The 20,939-nt window shown below is 39.1% G+C and overlaps 1 protein-coding gene across 2 annotated transcripts in view; it reads right to left on the bottom strand.

Moving 5' to 3' along the window:
- The window catches only part of YES1 (YES proto-oncogene 1, Src family tyrosine kinase), a 97,567-nt gene extending 83,690 nt beyond the window's left edge, over window positions 1-13,877 (bottom strand). The window contains exons 1-2 of one of the 2 annotated variants that reach the window (XM_072604337.1): window positions 6,700-7,693; window positions 4,661-4,765 (exon numbers count right to left, since the gene is read on the bottom strand). In XM_072604337.1, coding sequence (XP_072460438.1) covers window positions 4,661-4,664 — 4 coding nt within the window. In that variant the 5' untranslated portion in view covers window positions 4,665-4,765; window positions 6,700-7,693. Of the gene's footprint in view, window positions 1-4,660; window positions 4,766-6,699; window positions 7,694-13,624 lie in introns of those variants that run through there. The other variant, XM_072604338.1, reaches the window with a different exon arrangement.
- Between the last annotated feature and the right edge of the window lie 7,062 nt (window positions 13,878-20,939).

Below are 20,939 nucleotides of genomic sequence, written 5' to 3'. Positions count from 1 at the left end.
GATGGGGTCAGAAGCCAGACTGCAGTTCATAAGAGAAAAAGAAGTAGAGACACCTAGTGTAAAAGAGGAAAGAAAGTAGAGACGCCTAATGTAGACAGGGTTTTAAAGGGGTAACCCAGGAACGGGAAAAGAGAAAGATGAAGATAGCTACTGGAAAGAGATAACTGGATCAACTGAGGTATTTTTCAGAACAGGGGATAGGTGTGCTTGTAGGCAGCAGGGAAGAAGCCAGGAGACTGGGAGAAAATAAAGATGAGGGCTATCTGCTCGGGATTTTGGGAAAGAATGGGATCACGGGGTGCATGAATTAAGGTTGGCTCTGTCAAGGTGAAGGGTCACCTCTTCAACACCTGAAGGTGGCCATGGCAAAAGAAATCTAAATGTTGTGAGATGAAGAAAAGAGAAGGGAAAGTTCTAGGCAAATAATCAAAAATTTTGGGGCAAAGTCATACACTGAAAGCATAGAGAGACAGGCCCTTATGAAGAGTCTGCTTTTGTTTTATACATAATTTTAATAAACTGTTATGTTCCTTTCTAGTTCTCATGAGATTAGAAGTAGAATTAAAGAAAAAAATCAGGGAGAAGACAGTGACTGCTAGAGGCAGACACTCAAACAAAAAGCAAGTGTCACAATGAAAACCAAACCTAAGAACTAAAAAAGCTTGGAGTCGAGGGACTTTGGTATAGGAATAGCCTCAACATCTCCATGGCTCGTGGAAATTTCTGAAAATTAATCATGAAAAAGGACATTATGTTTAAAGTACTATGCTTAAAAATGTTGACATTTAGAGAGTTTACTCGGTTATCTGGTAAATTCATATAGAAATTCTGACATTTGTCAGGGAACATACTTATCATTCAACAAATATTTACCAAGTGCCTACTGTGCGCCAACCACTGTGGTAGATGTTGAAGATACCAAGAAAGGTAAAAGATGAGTCCTTGTTCTGAAGGAGCTTATAATCTAATGGGGAAGATAACCTGCAAACAACTCTGCACAGATAGGATACAAGATAAATTGGAGATAATCAATAGTAAGAAAGCACTAGAAGGGCTTCTAGAATGAGAGTGAGTTTGGTTGGGACTTGAAGGAAGCCAGGGAAGTTATGAAGAACAGGGAAAACTTTCTAGGAATGGGATATATCCAGTGAAAATGCTTGGAGTCACAAGATTAGGGAACAGCAAGGAAACCAATATCACTGTATGGTAAAATAAGTAAGGAGAGGTAAGGTATAAGAAAACTAGAAAAGTAGCAAAGGGCCAGGTGTAAAAGCAAGCACCCTGAAACATTCAGGACAGCCAGCTATCACAGGTTCTTTGATCTGCTTTTCTAAAAGGAAAAGCAACTTTTGAGGGGTTAACCAAGCACATATATCATTCACTTAGTTTGGTGAAAAAGTCAGCACCCTGAACTTCAGAGAAATTATGGAGAAATAAACATCAACAGACAGGGGTTCCAACTGTCTGACCGTAAGCAATACATACACAGTTACCAGAAAGAGAGGCACCAAGATCTGGGTTTTCAAAAAGAGGGGTTGGGGGGGGAGGAAGAGGGTGGAGGAGGAGGTGGCTCCTTAGTGGCTTCCCAGAGTCTCATCTGGCATGCAGACCTTCTTCTAAAAACAAGCCCCAAAGTAAAATCTCACCTCAGAGTATTTATATACTTTTCAGAGCTGGAGAGCAGGCCCTTTGACCCAGGGCCTCAAAAGAAATTAACAAAAGGTATTTTGAGGTCTATTAATGGGCAGGGAAGATCTAATTAACATTGCACTAAGTAATTAGTTACATTACACTAAGGCTTTATGAGAATTTACTATTATTTTTATGTCCTATGGGGCTTTATGCATTTTACAAATAGGGTATGCTCAGAGAAGTTAGAGAATGTCCAGAGACCTTCAAGAGTCTGGAATTCATGACGTGAAGATTGGTTGGAGTAACTAAGGGTATTAAGCTTGAACATCAGAAGACTGAGGGAGAACGTATTATTTGTCTTCAAGAATTTGTAGTAGGGAGGAAGGATCAGACTTGTTCTGTTGGGCCCCAGAGGGTAGAAAAAGAAGCACTGAGTGGAAATTGCAAAGAATTAAATTTAGGGAATAGGATATTCCAGAAGTCAAAGGAACTAGCACTAAAACCAAGAATCACCTACCCAGCAAAACTGAGTATAATACTTCAGGGGAAAAATTGGTCTTTCAATGAAATAGAGGACTTTCAAGCATTCTTGATGAAAAGACCAGAGCTGAAAAGAAAATTTGACTTTCAAACACAAAAATCAAGAGAAGCATGAAAAAGTAAATAGCAAAGAGAAGTCATAAGGGACTTTACTAAAGTTGAACTGTTTACATTCCTACATGGAAAGACAATATTTGTAACTCTTGAAACTATTCAGTATCTGGGTACTGGGTGGGATTACACACACACACACACATGCATACGCACACACACACACATAGAGACAGAGTGCACAGAGTGAATTGAAGAAGATGGGATCATATCTTAAAAAAAATGAAATCAAGCAGCGAGAGAGAAATATATTGGGAGGAGAAAGGGAGAAATGGAATGGGGCAAATTATCTCTCATAAAAGAGGCAAGCAAAAGACTTATTAGTGGAGGGATAAAGAGGGGAGGTGAGAGAAAAACATGAAATTTACTCTCATCACATTCCACTAAAGGAAGGAATAAAACACACACTCATTTTGGTATGAAAATCTATCTTACAATACAGGAAAGTGGGGGATAAGGGGATAAGCAGGGTGGGGGGGATGATGGAAGGGAGGGCATGGGGAGGAGGGAGCAATTTGAGGTCAACACTCATGGGGAGGCACAGGATCACAAGAGAGAATAGAAGACAGGAGAGGATGGAGGGAAATATAGTTAGTCTTATACAAGATGACTATTATGGAAGTCATTTGCAAAACTACACAGATTTGGCCTATATTGAATTGCTTGCCTTCCAAAGGGAAGGGGTAGGGAGGGAAGGAGGAAAAGAAGTTGGAACTCAAAGTTTTAGGAACAACTGTCGAGTACTGTTCTTGCCACTAGGAAATAAGAAATACAGGAAAAGGGGTATAGAAAGTTATTTGGCCCTACAGGACAAAAGAGAAGATGGAGACAAGGGAAGAGAGGGTTGATAGAAGAGAGAGCAGATTGGTGATAGGAGCAATTAGAATGCTTGGTGTTTTGGGGTGGGGGAGGGGACAAAAGGGGAGAAAATTTGGAACCCAAAATTTTGTGAAAATGAATGTTAAAAGCTAAATAAATAAATAAATAAGGAAGAAAAAAAAGAATTAAATTTAGGCTTTATGGTAGGAAAAATTTCTTAATAATTAGAGCTATCAAAAGTGGAATGGGATATATAAGGAGATGATGAGTTTCCCTTTTTGTGGAGGTGTTCAGGGAAGGTCTAGATGACCACTTATCAGGTATAATACAATGGAGATTCACGTATGAGTTAGACTAGAATGTCACTAGGGTGCCTTCCAACTCTCAGATTCTATGATTGGTGGTTTTGTTTTATACTCTATAGTCCTACTCTGATGGTGCCTCCTCATAGCATAGCATGGAGATGATTTGAGTTCACAGAGACTATGCCAACAAAGCATGCTTTGATATATACTACTGAAAGAGGTTTCAAATACAGGCCTGAGAATAGCCTATATGCTTATAAGAGTATCAGGCTAGCCATTTACAGTAAAAGATTGGCCACCAGATATCCGCTGCGGGTGGGAAGGGGTGCCTACAAAAACAAAAACTCATGAAACCATCTTGTAAGGCTTAGAAAAGTCATAATCTGCATTAGTAGCGATAGTAGCCAACACAAAATTGGAACTCTTTTAAAATATTAAATAAGTATCTGCTATAGCATCTCTTTTTATTGCTTCTGTCAACAACTGGTTAAACTGTAATTATGAAGTTTGATTTCTTCTTCTGGGCATTTGTCCATGCATCTATAGGTCCTATAGGATACACAGATCCTTAGACTTTCTTCAACTCCTACAGCACCTAGCACATGGTAATAATAAGCATGGTAATAAATATTCATGGATTCCATGACCAATTCCAATTTCTGACCCTAAGAGACATGCTCTCTCAAAGAAATATCTGAGTCCAATGGTATAACATTTTGGGGGATAGAGATTAGATCTGTGTGATTTCACTGGTATAGCAGGGGTCAAGGTTTTGAAACTCTATTGACCGATGCAGGTCAGTACCTTCTCTGCAACTTATAGTCTCAGTTTAAATGACTTGTCCAGAATCACAGTCAGTATGGGCCACTTAGCCCTGGTCTTTCTGTCTTCGAAGCTGCCATTACTACATTTTTAGTTATTCTTAAATATTCGCCAATACACATTTCAAGAAAAGATACTGCTCTTGAAAAGGCTTGGTCAATTTTTTCCCATCTTTAGGATCACTGTATCTACAAGCAAGCAGCTTCTTGCAGCATCTGATTATTTAGAGAGGTTGAATGAGAAATCCTTAACTGTTACGGAAGCAATGAGAGACAAGCTTCTGGACAAGAATACAACAGGAAAAAACTACTCATTCTTTCTTCATCATGATCTTCCTAAAAATGAAGTTAATGAAGCATCTTCTAGTATCTGTGGGCAATTCTTACATCAAAGGATTTTTGGTTATTTTAGTAGTATTTGAAAATACATACTCATTTGACAATTATTTGTAAATACTTGGGTCCTGTGTTCCACCCCCAACAGAATAATCTGCAGTATAGAAATGTTTCCATATGCTAAAGTTGATTCTCATTTTGCTGAGGGAGAAAAAAGAAAAAGCTTTAATGTTTATAGAAACATTAAACAACACATACAAATTTTATAATGAAAATCTCTCAGAACTGAATGTAAACAAATTTATCCTGTTTCCAAACTTTTGAAATATGTTTTTACTAAATCTTTTTTATTTTTAGTTTCCATTGTACCTTTACCCCCAACTCCCTCCCAGATTACTATTTCTTACTTATTAAATTAAAAAAAAAAAAAGACAAAAAGCCAGCTCACCAAAATTACATATCAAAAAATCCTGACATCGTATGTGGTGTTCCATGCCCATCACTCTGTTCTTTTTCAAAGGAAACAGAGGAGGTGCTTCCTCAAATATTGTCTTTGTGACCAAACTTTGTAATAATAATTTTGAGGCATAATTTTATGCTTTTCATTTGCATTTTTCATTCCATAATTGACAGGCATCTGAATTTGTTTCCAGGCCTTTGCTACTATAAAACAAAATATCTTGGTATATAAGGGTAAGGTGTATAAAATATTTTGGTGCTCTTATTGTACCTTTGTAGCAATGGAATCTGTGGGTCAATGACATTTTAGTTACTTTCTTTGCCTAATTCTAAACTGCTTTCTGGAATGACTGAAACCAATTCACAACTCCATCAATAATCTAGTAATCTTTCCATTATACTACATAACCTATTAACCTACCAAAATGATTATTTGCACAGGATATAGAATAAACCCCACAAAAGACATCATCACCAAGTTCAATGCCAAGTCTCGGAATCAAAGGTCTTAATTACAATTCTGACTCATCTGATAACCTAATATTCAGATTTGATAGGACCATGCTTATTTTCTAGTTTATTTGGACAGAATCTGAAATTTCTGAAGGTCTTCCCTAAACACTTATTAGTGTGGTTTAGGGAGAAAAACTGGAAGTTGAAAAGCCATAGAATTTCAAAGCTGTAAGGAATTTTTGAACAGTGAGGCCAGCCAGAGACAGGATTACAAAGTGGAATCCAAGTCTTTTTTTCATACTGCCTCTTTTCTACTTTTAAGTATTTTTATTTATGCTACATGATCATGAAGGGAAAAAAATATTAAAATTTGTGTTTCTCTTAAAAAACAGTATGCCTTTCCTGAAAAAGTCATAAATCAATAAGGTTCCTATAGAATATTTATAAGAATCTATTTTCATAGTAAAAGCATCTATCATATTCTTAACCAAAAAAATTTCTAATGCATAAGATGAAAACAATGCTGAAGTTTTTTCTAAAAACTGGCCTCCATAAAAAGCAGACATATTAAACAAATTGTTATGTATATTGGTAGAAAATTAATTTTATTCTGAGGTTTCAGTCATCAATCCTTTCTCCCAGTACTTCCTGTCTTGTCCTAGTCCCTTCCACTCCCCTTTAATCCTCCCACCAGACAGATCCTGTGAATAAACCACACATTACTTCATCAAGAAAATCAGAAAATCTTTCCTCTCCCACCTTAAAATTTATTTCTTAAAAGGATATGGACTTGTCATTGTTAGTGTACTGACAGACTTTTACGTTACCAAATAAAGTTCATATTTCAATACTTTTGCTTTGTACTTTTTACCAGGACAAAAAAGACTAAGGGGAGAAGGGGCAGAAGCTGTCCTGAGTAAAGATTCATTTCACTTGAACCACAATGATTTTTAAAGTTAGATTTACACATATCAATAAAATGGCTGTTAGATTCACAATCCCCCAAAAAGTCTGAATGTTTTGCAAACTCATTCTAGAACATAGAATTTAGCCTTCCTTAGCCTTTAAAACAATCCTTGTCTATTCTCCTAAAATTTAAACACTATCAGACTTGGCCCGAAAAGATATAGGAAAAGTTTGAAATTATGAATTCCATTATAAAGGCAATGCATAAAATATGTCCGTAGAATCAATATCAATACACTGTATTGATGTCAACGTACCACACTGACAATGTGTTCTCAAATGTTCCCATCCTTCCTTTCAGGATTGTAAAGGCAAACAGCTTAGACTCTAGACAATCACAGTAAGAAAAAGTTTTGAAGAGAAAAACAAGTCAAATTGATATTGGGGTTGACTTGGGATGTTCCTATACTACATTAACATTAATAGCAGCATTGTCTCAAAAGTATCAATTTTCCAATGGCATCTGTTAGTTTGGAGATATATGTGTGTGTGTGTGTTATGTATATATATGTATTGCATATATGTGTGTGTATATACGTGTATGTATACACACAAAGGCACATATGTCTGTAACATTCAATAAGGACATGAATTCCCAATTTAAGTGAACAGTATGTATTAAGCATTCAAAACATGAAATTTAGCATGTATATTTTCAGTGCCTAGCAAAAATGCAAAAAATCCAAAATACCTTAAGAAGCTTACATTCTACTAGCCGATAATTATCTTTACTATATATTTGGATACTTAAATTATACAAGTTTTTTCCTCGTCTAACAATGCTACAAAATGAAACAGAATGCATGTTTTCAAAATTATGAATTTTGGCAAAAAATACTATTACCATCATTACATTATTTATAAGAAATCTGTACAAGTCTTTCTTTTTTACCTCTCCCTAAGACTTTGTGTGAGACTAAAGAGAAGGGAAAACCTATGGTTATAGTTTGAACATCTGGATATAGAAGGATTACTGAAAAGTGTGACTTTTACATACAGAAGGAAAGCTGGATGGGGACAAGCACTATCTCCTGGAGAATTCCACTTCTCAGCTAAAGAGCTGGCAACTGGAGTTCTAACCTCTAAACTTTCTGGATTCCACATAACAATAGCTCTCTAAATCACTAGGCTCCAAATGTTTTTGTTCATGCACTACAACAGCAAAAAATTTCCAACTACACTGATACATGTTCATTTATTTATAAATTATATACATATACTACAAAACCAATATCACATATAAAACCAATATATCACATACAAAACCAATACATCATGAAACATATACAAAGAAATTAACAAAGGATAGGCTAAAAGTGAAATAGTACTTTAAAACAAGGGATTAAAATAAGGGTAAAAAGCTTTTTTACCCTTATTAAAATATTATTACTAGTATTTTATGCATAAATATTTTTGTAATTTTTGTAGTGATATATTCCATAGGCATATATATTTTAGTGACAGTAGAATAATTAAATGATTATGATTTTTAAAAATCTTGATTTAGCATTTTGTGAAATAGAGATTCAAAGGCCTCATTCTAAGTTCAATTTGTTTCAATATGTGTTTTTAATGACTGTCAGTTTATAAAATGTGTTCAATGAGATTATGAATCTAAAAGCCATATCAATGTTTTAAAAAAACTCACAAAGATATGCAGCTCCAAATTTAAGAAGTACATTACTAGCTGCATTCATTAAGCCAGGACATTGGACACTCATTTTTCAATCTTACACATCAATCATGCAAAGGTTTGTATTTCAATCCAGTTCCTGAAGTCAATCAGTTGTAGTACTTACAAACTACAATTGGAAGGTGTTACATATTTGTATTTTTAAGCAAATCAGTTCAAAGACCACTTAAACTGTTCACCAGGAGGACTTTTGTACAGATGAGAAAGTTATTTTTTTACATTTTTAAAAAAAGTATATAGATTTGGGGGGGAGGGGGGGAAAGGGGGCCAGGAACTGTCACTTTGGGAGCTCCTGGGTAAAGATTTACTCTACCAACGCAGACAGTATCCTTCTTTGCAACTTACAGTCTTAGAGAATTTGTTGAAGCACTGAGAAGTTGGTTAAAGGACTGGTCCAGGGTCACACAGCCAATCTATATTAGAGATGGGACTTACCAATGCAAGAGTCCTTATTGATGGCACAAAAAAATTTATTTTTAAATCTTAAACTTTTTTGGCAGATTTCTTCACACGTGAACAGTTTTATCTCATTATTAATATTCTCAATCCATGGTTTCTTTGTAGCTATCTTTTTTACACCATGTATCCATTTTTTTCAGCATTAATTATGCTAAAACTAAATAACATAATCCACAAATCCCCTCAACTGGGCACTTGTAAATTGTAATACATCACAGTACTGAAAGAGATTAACAAAGGAGTGAAAGGGTCAGTGTCAATCTGTATATCAAAAATTAGTAAAGCTTAATATAACTTTTAATGACAAAAATAAACAGAAGTAGACATTCTAGTATTATTTTTCTGCATTTCAATAGATTTTTTTCTTATGCAACCCACCTGGCTCTGGAGACCACTGGTCTTCATGAAAGAAACCTAAAAATTGATCATTTCAATAAGAGAGGAGAGTGTTTCCAAGAAAGGAAAACAGAAAATAAAGAAATTAACAGCTTCAAATCTAGCTTGAAGTATACATCTAATCAGAAAGGAACGAGGGATCTTGGAGTAGGGGGTGTGGGGATGGGTATTGGGAATGGTCCATGAGTCATTTAAGTTAAGTCATTTAACTCCTGGGCCTCAGAACTCAATTCATTTGTGCCTCACATGCATCTTGTAAGCATGTATCTCACCCCTATGTTTTTTAGGGAACCACACCATCTCTATACCCAACCAGGCCAGGTCATCCTGTCAATGAGTTCATAGATCCTAAAAATGTCTGTGATAAAAGTCTAATGTCACAGATATATAAGGAATTGATAAAAATATATAAGAATAAGAGCCATTTCTGAAAAGATAAATGGTCAAAGAATATATAGTTCTCAAAAGAAAGTTATTGTCCCAAATCATTAGTAAGAGAAATACAAATAAAAATGACACAGAGGTTCTACACCTTGAACCCACAGGTTAGGCAAAAATAACAAAAAGAAAAGAGCAATAGCTAGCTGCAAGGACAATGAAAGGAGACAACGGAAAGAGAGATACACTGTCAATTGGTCCAACCACCGTGGAAAGTATTTTGGTATCTATACCAAAAAAGTGACTAAGTTGTGGATACCCTTTGACCTAATGATACTACTACAAGGCAGATACCTCAAAAAGTCAAATAGAGTTTTGGCGAAAAAAATATGCACAAAAATACTTGCAGCAGCAGTACTTTTTATGTTAGCAAAACCCTTGAAACAAAAGTAGATGCCCATCAAGTGGGAAATTGGTGAATAAACTATGGTAAATGAATGCAATGGAATATTATGGCTCTTTTAAGAGAAAAAAAATGGACTCAGAGAAGCCTTGGGAAGACTTGTATGCAGAGTGAACAGAATCAGAAGATCCATTCTTACTATGATAACAAATGTAATATACACTTTAAAAAATTTCATAACAAAAGTTCATTTTCATATACAATCCTTTTTTGTTCTATGTACATTGATATGTTCATGTTTATTAGGTTCCTAATAAAAAAGAATTATTTTTCAAAAGAAAGTTGATCTCCCAAAGCAGCAGCACTGACCTTGTAATCAAAGATTTTTTGGCATACAAAAGTTAAATAAATACTAGCCCCAACACTGGTTATTTCCTTTTCCTTTCTGCTACTTTTTAAAGCTCCTTCGGCTACATCTCCTTCTGAGCTGTCAGAAGGTAGATGGTGTCAAAGTCACCCAGCAGCTGCAGCTGAACCCAGGGCCCCCAATCCTAGAGCAGCTGAAAGAGTGAAAAGTGAAAATAATATATATACTTTGAAATTGATACACACCACAAAAATGACCTAGACAAATTAACAGAAAGACAAAGATGTTTTAAAAGCAAATTCTGAAGAGGAAAAAAAATAGGGAAGGGGGTAGAAGCATAGAACTTCTTAGCCCCTCAGATCCAAGGGATCCATGCACAGAGAGAGGCAAATGTAATTCTACAAATCTAACGACTACAATTTATTTACAGGGATGAAATTATTATACAATATTTTTCTCCTATTCATAAATTCTGTAAACTCAAAATTTCAAAGTCTGCACAAACGAAGGAAATTTCTGATGTTAAAAAAGCAAATTTGCTTAAACATTCTAAGAAAAATGATGCTGTGTACTATACAAATGAAATAAAATATACATGGTCCCTCCCTCCATGCTGAGTGATAAAATGAACACATTACAAATGAGGGGAAAAAGCACTAGGTACAAAAACAAAAATAGTTTGGTAATTTTGAAGATTTGAAATATGTTCAAATTATGAACAGGTTAAAATTTCCCAGTGTGAATTGCTATGAAAAGAAATCAATGAATCATAGATGTAAATTTAGTCAAGTACACTAGATTAAGTAAACTATCTATTTACATTTTCTATTGTGAAAAGTCAAAGTTAAAGCCCCAAACAGCACCTTCGTTCACATAAAATGATTTTAAGTTCCCAAGACAAGAGAATTTGATAACCATACCATCTATACAGCTCTCAGTAGCTTGGGAACACACAAGCACACACATACATATACCCCACCCCAGTCTTTTATGCTGAGAAGAAAAATACATCACATTTGTATATAAGTAAAATGAGATACATTTCCAGTATACAAGTATTTGGCTTGTATATTCATAGCCAAATATAATTTTCCCCAAATTTTTCGGAATTGCAGAACTCTGGATTTTGCACAGACAAAATTTTGATAACCTGTTAATACTTTCATTACCGGAAGGGAACTAGATTTCAAATCAAAGAACCTGGAATCAAATCCTAACTATTTCTTCTTACTACTATAGTTTGACTTTGGGCAGTTTCCTCATCTGTAAAATGGAATGTCGGGAAAGTTAAACTAGGTGATCTGAGCAGTCTTAGTCTTTAAGGAAGAATTTCACTTTTAAGAAAACTATCAGATTTGAAAGATCTCCAATTTTACTTGCATTTTTCATGTATGGTGTATATATACATACATACACATAGATGGTTGTTCCATTGCAGAAAAAGACATCCACCAACTTTTCCCCTCACCACTAGAAGTACCAACATGTGAACGAATTACCCAAACAGATGTCAGTATGAGTTCTAAATTAACTTTTTACATTATGTAATAAATCATGTACATTAATGAAATATTACTGCTTCAAAATTACCAAAATTTTGAAAGAGTTTACAAATCTTTTTTTCCATGAGGCATGAATATTAAAACAGACGTGTTAAATTATTTCAACATGAATCCTTTTAATATTACAGATATGAGAGACTTTACTGCATCACAGTGTGCATTCTGCTTTATAACTGACAAATCCCTTTCAATCTTAAACCAGTAGATACTTCGGCCATAAGACCAATTCCACCTATCCCCAAAAGAGAAGCCAAGGCTGTAATTTCACTTCAGGAATTGTCTACTGTTGAGCAGAAAGGAGTCAATTTGTGGTTTATGAAGTCAGCAAAAACACTGTGCAAAATTAAAGCTGTGTTAGAACATCATGGTAATTGTGGCCAAAGACCCACTTTTGTTATAGGTCCAACTTCTCTTTTCCTGGGGGGAAAAGTGGGCTAAAATTTCACAGGTAGATTCAATCCAAAGAAAACTTTTTTTCCCGGTTGTTTCTGGTAAACTCAAACTTGAATCCCTTTGAAAAAACCTTCAGGGAGTTTTTTCAAATGGTTAGAAATAAAAATCCAATAAACTTCAAAAACATTTTCTTTTCTTGAATCTTTAATATGACAAGTGTCTGAACTTTCTTTACAAATGTGGCTTATTACTAAGAGAATCTTACTTAGCACATCAATATTACGTACGATTCAAGTAACATTCCTAATACTTAAGAAACCAATGCGAAATAATTATTTTGGTTCCCTTAGCGAATGTCTATTTAGAGAGATGCCTGCAAACACAAATGCGCACATTTCACACGTTAATAATGACAATTTAGCGCATTTCCATACCTACGGAGATATCAGTATTACTGTCACCATGCACATGAGTTGCATTCATTCAGCGAGCATTAAATCCCTAGTACAGTCCACCAACAGGGCCGTGACTAAGGTGAACTAGATAAGTAACAACCGGTCCGGCCTCAGCCCTCCTGTGTGAACCCAATCCACGCATTCTGCCAAATCAAGGTCTATAAGGGCTTGGAATTACATACTAGAACCCTAATCTTATTTCCTGGATTCATGAACTCAGGTGAGTTGTTTTTTTTTTGCATTAATTATTTATAAAAGAGCATTTGACCAAGAACCAAGCTGCGCTGTGTTCTGATCTCTAGACAACCAAGGCAGCTAAAACTGAAAAAGAAAGGAGGACAAAGCGCCCAACCTCCGAATATCGTTTTAAAACACCCCCCGCCGCACTCCCGGAGACCGGGAACCAAGAGAAAACCAACCACGCCAAGTTTTCAGCTGCCCCGAGTAAGAGAAGCGGCTCCCGAGTGACAAGCCCGGGCCCAAAACAAAGGAAAACTTTCGCACGCTGCGGTTTTCAATCAACCCCGTCCCGGGGGAGGCTCGCCCCAAGCCCGGCGCAGTTGTCACCAGGCGTCAGCCAGCAGACAGGTCCCGGATCGCGGGAGGACCGGCAGGAGCGCGGCCTCGGCCGGGGACCCCGGCTGGGAAGAAGGCGCTCTCTCCTCCCCGCCAGGTTGGCAGCCCCGGGCACCCACGAGGGCTGAAGCGTTCCACCGCTCCGGGGGCATTCGCGGCGGGAGACGAGCCTCTCCGCCCCGACCCCGCGGGCGCCGGGGAGGGAGGGGGACCCGGTCTACCTGGAAGGAAGCGAGACACACCCGCTGGGGGAGGGGAGAGCGGCGGGGGAGCGGCCAGAGCGCAGCGCGGCCCCTCCCCCAGCCCGGACCCGGGAAGGGGCACTACGGGGAGAGAAGTTTCTGCCCAACTTCCAGACACGAGTCCCAAAGCGAGGAGGGGGGCGCGTACGGGGGGAGGGGGAAGGAGGTGGCCTCCGAGGGCTGCCGGGGCCTAGCGCTCTCGGGGCTCGGGCGACTTCTCTCCCGGGGAGCGGAGGGGGGGCCCTGCCGGGTCCTTACCTGCTCTCGGTCCGCTCACATGAGTGTCGGCTGCGGTGGCAGCAGCTTCGGCTGGAAGGTGGAGGGGAGGGAAAACCAAGGTGGAGGCGAGAGCCGCGGGATCCGGGCGGCCAGCGGGACCTCCCTCTCCCTCCGCCGCCCTCGCCGCCTCCTCCACCTCCGTGAGCGCCTGTCGGCGGCAGCAGCAACCAGCCCCAGACTCCTCACTTCACGGAGGAGGGAATTCCCGGGCTCCCCCCACCCCTGGCCCTCACTCTCCACCTCTTCTCTCCTCCCCTCCACCGCCCGCCCTCTCGCTCGGCTCCGCCTCTTACTCTCCTCCCGCCCCTCCTCCTCCTCCTCCTCCTTCTCCTCCTCCTCCTCCTCCTCCTCGGCCGTTGCGGCTACCTGCGCGCGTGAGGGAGGGAGCAAGCCCCGAGGACACCGGAACTCGCGTTTCTCCACCCTGCTCTCTACCCCCCACCTTCCGGCCCCCAGCGGCGGCGCGGGGACCCCCCCCCCCCTCCCCCCACTCGTGCCCCCTCGGCGGCCGGGGTCACGCGGTTCTAGCCTCCCTCCCCGGAGGTGGGGGCCGTTGGGCAGCCCTTCCCTGCAATCCCCCGGGCTCGGGCTCGGCCAAAACCGTGTCACACATCCCGATCAAACATGGCGGCGGGGTCCGGGGCGGATTCCCGGGGGGATGAGTAGGGAGCCCGAGTAAAGGAGGCGCCGCTCCAGCCCCCCCCCTCCTTTCCCCGCCCCGTACTCGCGCACCCATAGAGGGACCGAGCTACTTAAGCCGCTTGGGGGGGGGGGGGGGGGGGATAAATGAGACGAACTGATTTAGTCCCTCCCTCGCCCTCGTTGGCGACTCGGTGGTTGTGCGGGGCCGAAGCTGTACGTCGCGGCGGGGCGGGAGGGTGGAGGGAGTTTGTTTATTGAAGTCCCCGCATCCACTACAGCCTGCGCTTCGGCCAAAGCTTTTCCATCCTTTGTCCGCGAGACTCACATTCTCAGCCCAGCCGGATGAGGCAGATGGGCGTTATCGTCCGCCTCCCCGGCCCACGTTTCCCTAGAGCCCGGCCGCCTCCGCCCGGCCCTGGGCCGCCCCGGGCTCTCCTGCCCGCCCGATGGCGTGTCCGCGTGCCGCTCGCCCGGGAAGTTCTACATGGTCCCCGGGCGCTCCCGGGAAGTGCAGGTTCGCGGGCGCCCCGAGTCACCCGAGGTCGTCCAAGGTTAGAGTAGGGCTCGCCGGGCTGTGCGCTGGAAGGAGCCTGACCCCGCCAAAGGGTGCGAGGGCTGGAGCCCGAGGTCGCGCCATTCCCCCCTCATCGCTTTCGTGGCCCAGAGAATTGGATTGGAAACCTGGAGTGATGTAGGCGCTTACTGGAACTGCGTTACCCTGGTCTAGTCACTGAAACTCCCCGTGCCTCAGTTTCCTCCCTTGTCGAATGAGGGAGATAGAGTCCGTGGAACCGGGACAGAAACTCGGAATTGTTTTATATATATATACACACAGTCTATTTAAAAGTATTTCCATGCAGTTTCCCGTGTAGTTCTATATATTTCATGCATTCGAAAATACTGAGAAAGGCCTGGTGGACTTGTCGGTGACACTCCAGGAGGGCTCGGAAGCCGCGCTGGGCCCCTGCCAGCCCCGACCTTCTACGAATATTATGTCTTGCGGTCCTGCCGGGGGCTGACTTCCTCTTTGTGTTTCCTCTGGGGCAGAGCTCTCAGGGAGCCCTGGGGCTGCTGGTTTCCTCTGTGTGCGCTGGTTAAAAGTGAAGTGAAGAGTGTGCGGTGACTGTGCTGCCTGTCCGCTCGTAGGCATGACTGTATTCTAGGAACTGGGAAAGAAGACTCAGATTGAGACAGAAATCCGTTCAGCTGATCGTTAGGCACGCACAGGAACAAAGGCGTTTGTGCAAGACGAGCACCTGAATTAGGCATTAATGATTTAGGGGTGCTGCCCACCCCTTCTTCACCTTTATCTGTACGGATTCTTGTTTTTTGTTTTTCTTTAAAAGACTGCATTTGGTCCAGTTAGACATTATTTGTCTTAGCATGGAAATTCTGGAAGAGGTCCGTGGCTTTTTGGACTTCTAACAGAATCAGAGCAGAAAATCATGTTTAGGAAAGCATGATTTTATTTTTGTTCATGGAAATCTTTGTCCTTTCCATCTTCAGGATTAAAATTTATTCTTAAGCGTCGTCATTTAAAACAGTGTTTTCCAAATATAACAAAAGTGTTGGGAAATGGAGAGGTCCACCTTGGAGTTCCAAGAGTCAAAGATCTAATCTTTTTGTCAAAGCTATTTATTAGCGTCTCTTCTTTCTTTTAACCCCACCCTCAGCTTGACTTCCATAATCCTTTTCCCCTGCTTTCCTCTTTTCTTCACCCCGTACAGTTTCCTGACTCTTAAATAGAAAACATAGATCAAATCCTGCTACAACAAATGTAACAAAATGCATTTTTTTCAAGCCTCAGTAAAAACATTAATTATTTTCGTTAATATTCAATACAAAGAGAAGCAACATTCCATAGTGGATAGCTAGTTAGCAAGGGAAGCCAGAAGGACCTGGATTCATATCCTGCTTCCCAAGTTCTGTCTCTGACACATTCTGCCTGTACCTGAATGGGCAAATCCCTTGGCCTCTCACTGCTCTAGATAGTCTAAGACTATAAATTGCAGGAAAAGGTGATAGATACCCTGCATTGATTGGAAGAGGAAATTTCCTCACCTGGGAGTTTCAGATACCAGTGAAATTGGCTGAATCCCTATCCCTATTCAATACAAAATAATTCTAGTATAACAATAACTTAGAAAGTTTCTTTTGAGTTTGGTATAACAGGCCCTGACATCATTATACACATACAAAAGAAAGGGCATAGGCTTCTGTTTCTTTCTCTTTCATAGCAGCGTTGAAGTAATATACTTGTGTTTGTGTGTACTTTAAACACTAGGGAGCAAGAAAAATTTCATTTCCACAAATGCAAAGTGTTTTCATTTAGTTAAGTTTTTCAAAGCTGCAACGAGTTAAGTTCCTAAAAGTAAAAACGTTTTGGAGTTTCGTTAGAGTGGTAATTCTCTCTGTTATGCTTCTTTTCTTTCTTAGAAGTTCACTATAAGACATCTAACAAGAAGAGATTATATTAGTCATCATCATCACACCTGCCGTTTAGGTAGCACTTTAACTTTTGCAAAGCACTTTACAAATTGTTATCTCATTCAATTCTTGCAACAACCCTGTTGGGTGGGAACTATTATGATTCCATTTTACAGATGAGGAAACTGAGGCAGGCAAAGGTTAAGTGGCTTGCCCATGATCACACAGCTTGTAAATACCTAAGGCTGAATTTTATCTCAGATTTTCTAACTTCAAATTCAATGCTGTCAACCTACTGTGTCACCTAGCTGGAGTTGAAACTGTAACCCATGATAATAAAAACTTACATTTACATAAGATTTACAGCCTAAAAACATCTTTTTGATTTAGTATCTCATTTGAATCTCATAACAGCCCTTCGAGGGTGACAGGGTTTATGATAAAACACATTTTGCAGATGAGAAAATTGGGGCCACCAAGGTTAAATAACTTGATCCATAATCATACAGCTAGTAATAATAACTTATGTATATACAGAATCACAGATTTAGAGGCATGTATTTCCACACCCTTCTTTTTCAGATAACAAAATTAAGGCCTAGAAAAATTAAATGACAGGTCAGAGGTCACAGGTAGTAAGTGGCAAAGGTAGCATGTGATCTCAGGTCTTCTGATAACAACCCATGGCTCTTTCCATGGGACCACATTGCCTTTCATGGTGCTTTAAAGCTGGTAAAGTACCATATGTATATTATCTCATCTGAGCCTCACAACAAACCTATGTAGTGAATACTATAGGCAATATTATCCTCCCTTTACAAAAAAGAAAATTGAATCAGAGGTTAAGTAACGTGGCCATGGCTGATCAAGCTCATGTTTTCTGATACTCAGTCTAATGCTCTTCCTAGGGTGTGTCAGATAATAATTTTTTCAGTTTGATCATTTATCACTTGTGTCCAACTCTTTGTCAACCCATTTGGGGTTTTCTTGGCAAAGACACTGGAGTGGTTTGCCATTTCCTTCTCTAGCTCAATTTACAGATGGGGAAACTGAAGCAAACAGGGTTAGTGATACTGACAAAGTTTTGAGCTGATGTTGATATCAGAAAGACCTGACTGATCATGGACAAGTCACTGTCTGTGCCGTTGGCAACTCTCTAAACAGGTCTAAACCCCCCCACCCCACCTCAAAAAAATCCTTTGGTAGTTCCTACTAGGAAGTAGAGTCTCATTTCTGGCAGGGAAAAAAAAACCCTAATGGAAAGATAGGAAAAAACCAACTGTCTACTAGTTGGTAACTATTGGATATCTTCCCCAGCTCTACAGCCTTTAATTCAATTCAACAAATATTGAAATACCTACTATGAGTCATCCCAATCAGTAATATAATTAAACCATTATTTTAATCAGGTTTTAGTTTCTCTTTTTATTTTTTACTCTGCTCACTCATTGCTCCTTTACAGTGAATGAATAATTAACCCTGAATCAGATTCCTGCAGTGTGAACCTGAAATATGAATACTGCCTGCTTCTAGTTTATCACTTGTGTGACTTTGGACACTCCACTTCCCTGGGATTCACTTTCCTCATCTGTAAGTTAAGACGGTTAGACTAGATATTTTCTGAGGTCCCTTCCAGCTCTAAGCCTAAGACTAAATGAAAACAGAACTCAACACAGCAAAATTATTTTAAACGATGGTCTTTTCATTAGGAGACAAAGCAAACACAGGATCAACAATAATATTGTGATGGAAAGAGCCGTGGATTTGTAGTTAAGAGAGGAAACCTCCTGCTATTGGATGTTACCACAAGTATGACCTTGGGCACTTAACTTTTCAGTCTTTACACATACAAAATGGAGGAATTGGACTAAGTGATAATCTCTAACGTCTCTGAAATAGTGGAGAAAGTTTCATGGAGAAAAGGTAGGATATGAGCAGTGTTTTGAAGGACACATGATTTGAAAAGAGGATAAAAGAGGAGAGAACATTTCAGGAAAAGGAAAAGCAAAGTAAATGACAAAGGCATGAATTAAGTGTGGCATATACAAAAGACATAAAGAAAATTATCTGACTGGAGTAGAAGGTGCATCTTAGAGAGTAGAGAAAAATAAGTTGGACTATGTAGAGCAGAATTAGATTATATATAAATATATAACCATAATTGAAATAGACAATAAATATATAGTTTTTGGAGTCATTTGTATAGACTTAATAGTTGAAGCTATGAGTAAATGATCTTCTGGAGATCAGTTTAGCATATATAGAAAAGAATGGAGTATCTATGGCAAAGCCCTCTGGGATCCCTAGACTTAGAAGACAGCAGAAAAGCATAAAAGATTCAGCAAAGGAGGGAGAAGATCTGTCCCTGAAGCAGGAGGCCAGTAAAGTATAAGTTCATAGAAGCAAAAGGAAAAGGTTTCAAGAAGGAGGAGGATATTGTTTAAAAGTATATTTGGAGGGTGGGAAGGGAACCAGGGGTAGGGAGGTTTGTGGAAGGGGACAATAACATGTACCAAAAACTAAAAAGATCATACCTTTTTTACCAATTACTTAAAATTTTAAAATATAAAGTGTAAAATATAGTGTAAAAAGTATAAAATATAGTATAAAATAAAAAGTATGAAATATAGTGTAAAAATATAAGTATAAAAATTATCATTGTGAAATTTCTGTAAAACGACAACATAAATACAATAGATTTGTTTTATGCAGCTGATTTTGCAAAGTAGTATTCATTAATGCTAACTTAAATGTTAATAGCTTAATTATATATTTAAATAGATATATAATTGTGACATTTTAAAAGGTAATTTAGTATATAAAATTCATAAACTGTTATTCTGTGTTAAGATAAGATCCTATTGTATTAAAACTAAGGTTATATCTACTTCAAAGCAGATGGAATAGAAATTATGCATGTTAACTGATGTATACAACCTACCTAGTAGAGTAGGTTCATAAGTAGAATTTTAGGTCTGATCAATCCAACTTTTCTTTGTACAGAATAAACAACTATATGCCATGCTTAATTCTTGCCTATGTATTTGCTTTTTTGTTTTGTTTATTTGAGGTGAAATAGAGGTATGTAAGTGTCTTTGTGGATAGAGCTTAATGTCTAGAGTCAGCAACATCTGGGTTCAAATTCAGCCTTACACATTTACTAACCTCTGTTTGCCTTCATCCTCTGGAGAAGGAAATATGAAACTATTCAATATATTTGCCAAGAGAACTCCAAGGACAACATTGTTGCACCCAACTGAATGAGGAACAGTAAGAGATCCCTAAAAAAAGCGACAACTCAGCTACATTTCTTTAATAACTCTTCAACATAATAGATAAGACCTTCTTAGAGAATCTTTCAATATTTTAAGATCGTAGATTAAGAGCTCTAATTACACTTAGAGGCCATCCAGTCCATATTTTTCATTTCATAGATGAGGAAATTGAGGTTCAGATAGAGTCATGCTCATATGGCCAAGTGTGAGAGGTGGCATTTGGACCCACATCTTCCTGAGTCCACCTTCAACATTCTGTTCAATATGCAAAGCCGGTGATAATATGAACATTGTTCCAGTTTTTTAAGTCATTACTTCAGCAAGAGAGATAAAAAGAGTAGCTTTCAAAGGTCATGACATGATAGTTCACCTGATGATATTCACAAATAAGTAGGGTAAGGGCTTCATAACTTCTTCATAAGCTTGGGCCAAGGAGAAGCAAAGTAATACATCAAAATGCCAGTGTCTCTGACCCAGAGAGAGAGCCTAAGATGTATTAAAAAAGAAAAAAAAGGTCCCTGAGAAACTAAACATGATAGAGCAGACCACAGGAGAGAGGAAAAAATGGAAAATTTTGCTTATATAAAATTGAAAAGTCTTGCACAAACAAAAACAATGCAGTTAGAGTTAGAAGGGAAAAAGGTAACTGGGGAAAAATCTTTGTTGCAAATTCTCTGACAAAGGTCTAAGGACAAAGGTCTCTGACAAAGGACTAAGATATATATGGAATTAATACAAATATATGAGAACAAAAGTTATTCCCCATTAGATAAATGATTAAACGATATAAACAGCTGTCAAAAAGAAGAAAGGCAAGCTATCAACAATGGTAAGAAAAACAATGTCCCACATCATAACTAACAAGGAAAAAAGTAAATTAAAACCACTCTGTGGTTAAATCTTTCCCATCAAATTGGCAACGGTGACAAAAGCGGAAAATGACAATTGTT

Source organism: Notamacropus eugenii, chromosome 4 (assembly GCF_028372415.1).
Source record: "Notamacropus eugenii isolate mMacEug1 chromosome 4, mMacEug1.pri_v2, whole genome shotgun sequence".
NCBI classification, from domain to species: domain Eukaryota; kingdom Metazoa; phylum Chordata; class Mammalia; order Diprotodontia; family Macropodidae; genus Notamacropus; species Notamacropus eugenii.
Note: the sequence above shows the minus strand (reverse complement) of the source record. Positions and strands in the feature narration are given on the sequence as shown.